This window comes from Copadichromis virginalis, linkage group LG8 (assembly GCF_057382275.1).
Source record: "Copadichromis virginalis isolate Kocher_CV1m ecotype Utaka linkage group LG8, C_Virginalis_male_GT1.1, whole genome shotgun sequence".
NCBI classification, from domain to species: domain Eukaryota; kingdom Metazoa; phylum Chordata; class Actinopteri; order Cichliformes; family Cichlidae; genus Copadichromis; species Copadichromis virginalis.
In genome coordinates, this window is record NC_140625.1 from 11,192,329 (window position 1) to 11,202,345 (window position 10,017).

Here is a 10,017-nt window from a genome sequence, read left to right on the forward strand (position 1 = left end):
TTGCCCTTCTCCCCCGTCCCTCTTCTCAGCTGTTTCTCTTTCCCTCTTTCTTTCTCCCCTTCTTTCCCCCAGTCAAGTCTGTCCCGTATTCAGTAAGTGAAAATAAAATAAACAATAAAAGGTGAATCAAATGGACCATTACGGCAAGGCTGGGATGGTCAGTTTGGTAAAGTAAATCCGTTGGGCATCTTTCTTTGCCTTTAGACAACAATTCTGATGGCAAAAGAGCCAAACGGGACAGGCCAAAAAAAAAAAAAAAAAAAAAGTCACTTTTGGATCACTGGAGAGTTGGGTACAGATTATTGGTAATAGAACAGTACTGCCCTCTGCTGGTGTGCAGAAGTATGGCAATATTTCTTCTGCATGTTCATGCACCAAGTTTGGGTTTGATTGATTCCTTGTTTTGCAGTTTTTTAGAAAACTTGACAAATGAAGGCTAAAAATAAGAAAACAAAAGACCAGAAAATCCATTATATTTTTATGACTCTTGGTCTGAAGAACAGAAAAACCTTTTCATCAACTAATGCATAAAATTCAGAGATTAAATGGTGTCAACTTGACTTAATTTTTTAAACAGAGCAGTACCTTATCTTTAAAAATGCCTCAAAAGTATGTATCACACACTTCTAGGGGCTCCAATGACTGAAGAACATGAAGAACACAGCTTATTGTCTAACTTGTGCATATTTGGAGATGTTTTGAACCCAGACTGCTCGTTAGCTTTCATATAATGGAACATAAAAGTTGCAGTGTAAAACATAACACATTAACATGGAGCTGATGAAGTTTAACAGCTTTAAAGTCAAACAACTTAGCAGCATGTTTATAAATAAATACTTTTACATAAATACATTAAATAATCTGGAGTCCTAATAAATAATTGGTAATAATTAAAACTCAAGGTGCACATGCATGAAAGCCTCTTGTTAACATGTGAGTCCAAAGACCAAACAGCAGGTGAGGCAGGAAGCTGAAACTTGTGAGTGAGGGTGCTGATCACAGGCGCTGCTGCAGCAGGGCAGACATGTGCTGCTTCACCTCTCCTGGATCTGCCAGCGAGCAGTCCAGGACCATGCCCCTGATTCCACTCTTCATCTTAGGAGAAGGAATGATCTACAGCACATGAGATTTTTTTCAACACTTTGTTTTTACAGCTAATAGCTTTTGCAGCTTGGTATCAAAAGCTAAGGTACCTTCACATATATTTTGCATCTCTCCAAAAGAAATTTCCACTTCATTGCAGTCCTCTCACCATCAGTCAAACTGATGAACTCCTCTGTCTGAATCAGATCAAACAGAAAAGGTGATGTGGCAAAGCTATCAACCACCGCCATTCATTTACTGGATTGTGGAGGTTCATCTGAGCAATAGCTACAAAATAAAGAATATTTACAGAATTTTGTAACTGACATCTGAGCCATACAGCACAGGTGTAGGAGCACAAGGTTTAGAACTGAGACTGGAGAATCGTCTTTCTATGAACTGATACTTACTGTGCATCCCAGAGCCTTTTCTGCCACTGGGCTCCTGAGGCTGCAGGCGTGCAGAGTGCCGGTGTGGTCTGTGAAGTCCACCAGGAGATCAAAGCCTGTAGTGGCTGAAACAATCTGACCCTTTCCTGGACATAACTGGTTGGTGCAGCTGTTCAAGTCCTCAGTCACCAGGAATTTGCATTTCGAGCTGAAGCAAAGACAAAGCAATAAGCTGCTCTTTGTTCTTGTTCAAGGAAGTGGCTGTCATGGTTATAGTTAGTAAACAATGTGTGAATTTACCACCGTGTCTTGATGACTTTTGAAGCAGACGAGTCGAGGTCGAGCTTGGAGATGAAACTATATGTGATGCCAAATAAAGCCTCGGGATTCTCTCGGGCCTTCTGCATCAGCTGGCTCACTGTGTAAACGTCGGTGATGGACTCTACTGCAGACCAAAACAGCAGCATACATGTGTACTTAAAGGGCACTTTCTTAGGTACACCTGCTCAAAAGCTCATTAGCACACATCAGTAAATCACATGGCAGCAGCCAAATGCATTTAAGCATGTAGACATGATCAAGACGAAAGAGTGCCAAAGCACTTTAAGCACAAGATTGTTAGTTAATCATTTACAAATGAATATTGTCTGTATGGACTGCAATTTCCCCCCAAAACAGTGCACATGTAAAACTGTGGTGTTAAGCGATGCGGTTGAAAATTTGAGTGCGCCTAACTTCAGTGCAACCATGGCAAAAAGTTAGTCTAGAGCCCTGCCATGGATGTGATGCCGGAAAATCTGCAGTAACTGTGTGATGTTGTCATTTCGATATGGACCAAAATCTCTGAGCAACGTTTCCAGCAACAATTACGGTGGTTTTGAAGGAAAATGGGGTTCGACCAAATTACTAGCAAGGTATACTTAATAAACTGTCACAGTCTGCAGTCTTTATACAAAGAAAATCCTGATGTGTTTCCACTGCAAAATAAAGGAGGCAGGATACTGATATACTAAATAATAATAATGGATTGGATTTATACAGCGCTTTTCAAGGCACCCAAAGCGCTTTACAATGCCACTATTCATTCACTCTCACATTCACACACTGGTGGAGGCAAGCTACGGTTGTAGCCACAGCTGCCCTGGGGCAGACTGACAGAAGCGAGGCTGCCATATCGCACCATTGGCCCCTCTGGCCAACACCAGTAGGGTAAAGTGTCTTGCCCAAGGACACAACGACCAGGACAGAGAGCCCAGGGATCGAACCGGCGACCTTCCGGTTACAGATGCGATTCCCAACCCCCTGAGCCACGGTCGCCCCATTAAAGAAATAAATTCCTCCTCAGCAATTTAATCGGTGGGAAAACATGTTTTTGGACTGGTAAGTCATATTTTCTATGTTGTTTAACACATCTAGATGTAACTACCAGGGAATTAAAGCTAAAACTTTTGATCTCACACTCGCATGTCTCAGTGAACGGCAAAATCAAAAATTTATTGGCATCATAGTCTAAATACCTCCTCTGGAAACACTCTTAAAGCCTGAAAATCTTTACACCAGAAGGTCTCTATGTGGACTGAGAAAAAAAATAAAATAAATGAACTATTGGTTTTCATTTTCAAGAAGAAAAACAGCAGCTAGAAAAACAGCAGCTAGTGTAACTGTGTGGCTTGGTAATGTGCTTTTAATGAGGAGCTGAACTGACTGTGCTACCACTGGTCAGTGATGGAGGTCTAAGCCACAAGTTAGCCGTACTTGTCTGTCGGATCCTGTTAGTTTTGCTCTTTTTAGGGGATTTACCAAAAGTGGGGAAAATGACTTTATGATTTGATAATAGCATCTTGCATTCACCTTTTAAACTTTCCTATATGCCCTCTGTAACTGAAAATATAATTATTTTATATAATATAATCTTTTGCTTAAAGATCCAAGACAAAAGCAGGGGAAATAACAGCTTCTGATGCCTCAAATTCAAAGAGTCTTTTACATTTAGATGGGCAGACTGACTTATATGAATATGGGGAAGTCATGGCAGGAACTCATTATAACTTACCAGGGACATCCTCTGGCATGTCATCTTGATCCAGAGCTCCAGACTCTGACACTTCTTTAGCATAACTGAACAGCAGGCTGGCCTCTCGGGTGTCTGAAAACAAATTATGATTGACTCTAGCATGTTTCTCTCCCTGCACAGCAGGAAGGAAAGCTCCATTTCTTTCACTGTCTACCATGACTGATTGGTTGTCCAAAACCAGCATTTCAGTCTTGTTTTAATCAGTTACACCATTTAAATCTCTATCAGAGCCTGTGTTTTTTTAAGTGCCGCTGTGATCTCTTACCAGGATTGACAGTGATAATGCTTTTCGAGTTAACAGTTGCCACCATGCCGCTGCGAAAGCTGTCAAAGCTGATCTTCGCGTCGGCTATGAAGAGCACTTGGAATGAAGAAAAACAGTTGAAACAACAGAAAACCATCTTAAACGCAAACACGCGGTTGGATCTCAGGTAACCACCGCTGTGTTTGTCTTCAGCACAGTATGCTAATGTGACATGACGGGCAGGAATAACAGTTAAATAAAGATTCATTTCTGCGGCGGAGAAAGAGCAGCAGCCCTCAAACCTACCCGTCTCCCTGGGTATCAGAGGTTGCATGAGCTGAATGGCTTCTCTGTCCCAGCTGTGAGTGAGACAGAGGTCAGGGAGTCACACAGGGGAGAGCACAGTCAAAAATCAAACACACATGTAGTTCAGAGGGGCAATCTAAGACGTTGTATCGCTAATGTAAATTTGTGGTCGCTTAAGGAGACACAGCGGTGATACAAAAGGCAGTAAAGATGGAATATGGCACAAAAGCAACAGAAGTAATAAATCTACGTTCATTTTCCAAATTAATAAATGCCTTTGACACACCAGACGAGGGGGAAGGATAAGACGGAGTCATCAAAGAGCCTCACTTCCAGCCTCTGCCCTCTGCGTCCGTCTGAAGTGGTGAACTGCTTTGTGTCTCCGATCTGAAAATGCAAACACGGTCGCTTGAAGTTCCTATCACACTATCTCCCTTTCATGTGACACTGAGATCAGGGCGGGTCTGGCCCGTGTGTGAACTTTGGGGCCATTATGGTGAGCTGGTATGTTCCAAAACCAACAACCATTCACCATGAAACCACACGCACACAAACACAGACACAGTGTAGGCTAATTGACAATTTATAAGATGTAAATGAAAACTCAACTTATTTGATCGCTCACTCATCACACTCACACACATCAGGGTTCCCACCACAGCGTCTCTCTGACAGGTTATGTGGCTTTTCCGTGACTGACTTTAATAATCCAACATCGAGCCACTTTTTAACAACCCTCCCTCTCTTTTCTTGTTAAAGTTGTTTTTCAGCTCAGGAAACTTTTAACAGACTATTTTCCACCATAGTTCAGTTTATGGTAGAGGAAAAAACAAAACCAAACAAACACCATCTAATCAATGTGGGAGCAAAGTTGGAAAATACATATTTTACTAACTGAAAACCACCTCTTAAAATATGAATACATTTAATATACTCAAGTTTATATGATTGCAATCTGTTACTTGACAAAGAATCTACTAAGCACGTAAACATGCTATAAATGTTTCTACTGAGCGTTTTTTACTTTATTGCATTGTCTTTGGAAATCTAAATTTTTGAGCACACTGGGTCAAACCAGGTCAATAAGAATTTGGTTGATTATCGTTTATTTATTTCTTCTTTAGTGTCAAACTAAGTTTACACAACCTGTGATGCTACAGAACAAATAAACACAGGCTTTCAGTTCAATGTGAAAATCCTAGATGATTTTCAGAGAAGTTAACCATCTGACCTTAATCTGGAGGTTGACGTCACTGAGATTTGAGATCATATGAGATTTTTAGTAGATGCACCTATGGCATGCATTTCAAAATCCTGTGTTACCTGGTTCTCGAGTTATCACATTCACAACTTTGGGTGTCTAACAGGTGGCCTTTTACAGCTGAGGGGCAAAAACTATGTTTAGCAGATGAACAGTATCTGAGAATCTAGGAAACAATCCAGAAAAGACCTGACAGAGTATCTGAGAAACGCTTGATCCATCTACAGTTCACTGAAGCCTCATCAGAAATGGTCTCAGTGCAAGTGTCGCTGTCAAGAAACAATTCTTAAGGAAGGTAAACATGGAGAAAAGGCTGAGGTATGAAAATTACACAAGAACTGGACTAAAAGCCCAACAGGTCTTCTGGAGTGACAAAGACGAATTTGAAATGTCTGGTTCAAATCATCATCAGTAACACTATCAGTCACAGACTGGCCTCTCCAGAGACCCCACCTCAACATTATTACAGCAGTGTGCGATCATCTTGATGAACAATGGAACAATTGGCAGCCAGTTTTGAAAGTCCTTCCAGAAGCCTGGAGAACTGTTCCTGACTACAGAAAGAAGGAAAGCTGCCTAAGAGAGTTCAGTGTTAAAGACTGACGATGAGCAGTGGCACAAAACTTTTGCACGCTAATATAGAAAGAGAGAACGTTTTCTTTCCCACTTAAAGAGTCTTTAAAATGCCATTATGGAAAACTGGGAATGCTTTTGGAAAGGTCATTGCCTATTTGATTGCTGAGAATTTGAATATAGAATAAAAACTACTGTAATAATTAAACTGTAAATATATAGCTGCCAGGATTTAGCCACAAAACAAAATCCAGAAAAATGAGTTCAATAATCAACATTTTATGCCACATTCTGGCCACATTTTTTTTAAAAATAATCATCTTACAGAGACATTGACAGCAGTTTTTTAATCTTTAAATAGTGCAAGCTAAGCTACTGAGAGTAAATTTTCATTTGACATCAGAGTGAAGTTAATCTTGATACATGTCATTTTTCAAGAACTCAAATATTTATTTCCCTAGTTAGTGTAATGTTCATTGCCTTTACTGCACATTGCAGCAGTGTTCTCAGATTTGTCCATGCATGTATAGAAAAGCATTCTGGGAAAAACAGGAAAAAACACACTAACCTCAGTAAAAGCAGGTGAGGTGGGGTCATGAAAATTTCAGCACAATAAATATGTAAATAAAAAGTCTTTGTGATTAACAGCTTTCAGCACTCTACACAAAACCTTAAGTGTATAAAAGGGAACTTTTCTCAAACTCCTGTGTAACACTGAGCGACTGAAGCCTTAAAGTGTCCTACCGATTTTACAGCAGCAAGTATATTTATCACCGAACCATCCAGCTTTTGCCCGTTGGCCACTATGTCTCCCAGAGAGTAGAAATCTCTGGAGTCCTTAACAGGCAGGTGAATCAATGGCAGCAGTCTGTCAATGGTGTCCATATCAGCACACAGACACACCTGGGAATGAGCCTCCGTCACCAGCAGCCTGTAGTGGCTGAGACAGCAGATGCTATCATTACACATTACTCCCTGTTACACCGTGCTTTGCACAGTGTTACATTATGTTTGCCTCACTTGCCATCAGCTACCTAAAAGCACAGTAAGGAGAACATGCTTCTTAGATACCATCTGTCTTAAAATGCTAAATTACCTCGGTGTTGCAGGACAAAATCGATCTCCTTTCTCCAGGTCTTTGGTGGCAACTAAAGGGTTTTCAATTGTGACTGGAAAGGAAGAAAAAGAAGCAGTTCTGTTTCCAAGCATCATTATGTAATTTCTATAGGCAAGAAATACATTAAAAATATTTCAGTTTATTAAAAAATTACTTTAATCGGGAAAGAGGACAGTAAAAGAAATCTACACAACTTTGAGAGAGACTTTCTCACCACAGTCCCCAATGTTGAAGCTGCTGGCCAGCCCGTTGACATAGGCATCATTTCCCCAAGTGCTCACGTTGATGAAGAAGTCCGGAGAGTCTTTAACAGTGAAGCCAAAGGTGAATCTGTCCATACCAATATCTGTATTTCAGAAATGGAGGGTTAGTGTAGTGATGCAGTTCAACGGAGAAAAAAAGAAACCTAAAAATCACCACCAGGAGAGGGCGCTGGTGTACAAGACACTGAAGTGCAGAGGAGGAATGTTGAAAATAATGATGCACTGATAGAGATACAGCCAGGATACGAACTTTTTCTGTCAGGGAAGCTTTTGACGTCAGTTTTTCCAATGATGATGCCTGCCACTTTCTGGAAAACATTACAAGGACAACGGGAGTGCATTATACTATTTAATTAAACTCGCTAAAACAAGCCTGAAAATGCACTGGGCTACATTAGGGTATAAGCCCTAGGAGAAAAAAAAAAGAAAATAAAGGACATGAAGTTAAAAAAAAAAAATCAGTTGAACTCACTGAATGAGAGATGTTGGGATGCAGCTCAGAGATAGCGATATAGGTGTGAGCAGCCATTTTGTTTATAACCTCTGCACAGTCTATAAATAAAAAAAATAAAAATAAACAGAAGTCAGGAACTGGGCTTCAGCTCAACCTCTGCAAGACGGTTTCTACATCAGCTCTGAATACACTAAAACACAGTGAGTAATGTGTAAGAGCTACATACATACATACATTTACTAGCTAAATTTAACTTAATGCAGTAATTATATAAGTAGCAAGCTAACGCTGGATTAGTTTTAGTCATTTTAACGCTAAATTTGATTCAAACAGACTAATATTACAGTTCTACTCTAGCCTTAATACTAATTAATTTAAAGCTCAGCATGTTTTTTGCTGTCTGCGGTTTTTACCTGTCTCCAGCAGTTCTCTTGTCACGTGACATAAGATTTTCGCGGTGAAGCTGTTGCACGCGACGGAGCTTTGATGCTGCCTTCATTGTTGCTGGAAATTTCTGCATTAATACAGCTGCGTCTTCAGGCTACAATACACACACAAACGAAAAAAAAAGACTTAAAAATTACCTTTCATAGTGGCATACATTAGTAAAACGTAGAGAACAACCGTTAGTGTGAAGTAGGAGTTTTCTTTATTATTTCGTAATAAAGGCTTTATGCCGGTTAAAATCACATAAGACTTTACTGTCATTGTACCACTATCACATGGTCACCGCTATTAGGTTGTGCTAAAAAAAACAACCCAATAAATAATCAAATACAAATAATACTACTACTAATAAATATAAAAGTCTTAAATACTGTCATATAAATAATCAAATGCAAACATAAAATATTTATATATAATAATAATATAATAACACACACAAATATATACATGCAATATTATTCAAGTCTTTTAGCAGCTTCACTTCACTGGTCCCCTACGATGTTGGTGGCCCGGTTTGGGCAGTGGGGCTTGAAGATGTCACTATTGGAGTTGCTGGATCCCAATGATTTTCTGGGTCTCCTTGGCAATCCTCTGTAGTGCCTTCTGAGCCGGTTCTGAGGTAACCCAACCTTCCTCAGGTTCCTCATGAGATCTCGGCGTTGCTGAGCCTTGACAGTGACAGCAGAGGCTCAGGATCCTCTGAGAAGGGGACACTGAGGAATTTAAATCCAGAGATACTATCAACAACATGGATGTTGACATTTAGTAACTAACTAACTTCTTTTCAACTAAGCATAGCCCAACAAGCAACAAAATATGTACGTGCTACTGAACTCCTCATTAGTTCAACTTCTTTATTCAGAAAATACAAAATGAATTAAATTTATTTTCCCAATTTAATCATCATTTTTCATGCTGATAAAAAACACTGACTGTTACTATAATTTAAGCAAATCATTACTGTTTCACCTTTCTGCACTTTAAACCTACTCTTTCTCAATTTCACTAACTGATCAGTTGCATTAATCTTGATTTCGTAATAACGAACACAAACCAGGCTCTATTCACCTAATGTTTTGTTAGTCACTGTTTAATGTTGCGCAAGATGAAATCTACAGTTTCAACACGCATTCAGTGTGGTAAACACCGATACAGCTGCGCAAACATGCATTGAAACAGGAGTAACAATGAAATTGCAAAGGCCACAATGACTGAAAGCTGTCAGTTATGCACACTGAAACACGCACACGTTTTATTTGAGTCATCTGTTTGTGTCTTTGTACCTTAGACTTTAATATTAGCTTGATGATCCTACCCAGCTATCATTCACAACATGGGATTTGTGCTCAGACAGCCATGCTGAGATTAATTTGACAGCTTCCTGGTTTGTTTTGATAGCACAAAGCCGTGTTTGACATATGATACTGTCTCATGCACCTAAGCAGGAATCAAAAGGTGTAACAGTAAACCCTCATTCAGCTTCACAGAGCCCTTGCTCATTTCCTGTGTTGACTAATCCTCACAGTCGGATCAGATAACTGATCCCTGTGACTAATGTTGATTTTTCAGACAGTAATGTCTCTGGTGATGTGATTTTATGGCTGCTGCTAAAAAAAAGAAGAAAAAAAAGAGAAGGCGGGGTACAGTAGCAGTTATGTGCGTAATAACAGAGTAAGAAAACAGCTAACACAGGTAGATTATACCTGAGCAGATAGCCTGATGTGTAACTATCAATCAGTGTATTCGTGAGCTTTGTATAATCTTGTGTAATGTTAAACTGAAGTGGTTAAATGCATTGAACTTTTA

General features: G+C 39.8%; 1 protein-coding gene across 3 annotated transcripts; it reads right to left on the reverse strand.

Moving 5' to 3' along the window:
- Positions 1-465: 465 nt before the first annotated feature.
- meiob (meiosis specific with OB-fold) lies at positions 466-8,259 on the reverse strand. Of its 3 annotated transcripts, none has more exons than XM_085465757.1 (14): positions 8,178-8,259; positions 7,783-7,862; positions 7,561-7,618; positions 7,262-7,393; positions 7,027-7,099; positions 6,675-6,870; positions 4,383-4,483; positions 4,097-4,149; positions 3,812-3,907; positions 3,526-3,618; positions 1,773-1,917; positions 1,494-1,680; positions 1,194-1,280; positions 466-1,113 (listed from the first exon to the last, which is right to left on the reverse strand). In XM_085465757.1, the coding sequence occupies exons 2-14, from the start codon at positions 7,837-7,839 to the stop codon at positions 997-999; spliced, it is 1,395 nt and encodes a 464-aa protein (XP_085321883.1). In that variant the 5' UTR covers positions 7,840-7,862; positions 8,178-8,259; the 3' UTR covers positions 466-996. The 3 variants fall into 3 exon arrangements, with proteins under 3 accessions (XP_085321883.1, XP_085321882.1, XP_085321881.1); XM_085465756.1 differs by lacking the exon at positions 8,178-8,259 and adding an exon at positions 7,999-8,171 and having other exon boundaries at positions 1,776-1,917; XM_085465755.1 differs by lacking the exon at positions 8,178-8,259 and adding an exon at positions 7,999-8,171.
- Between the last annotated feature and the right edge of the window lie 1,758 nt (positions 8,260-10,017).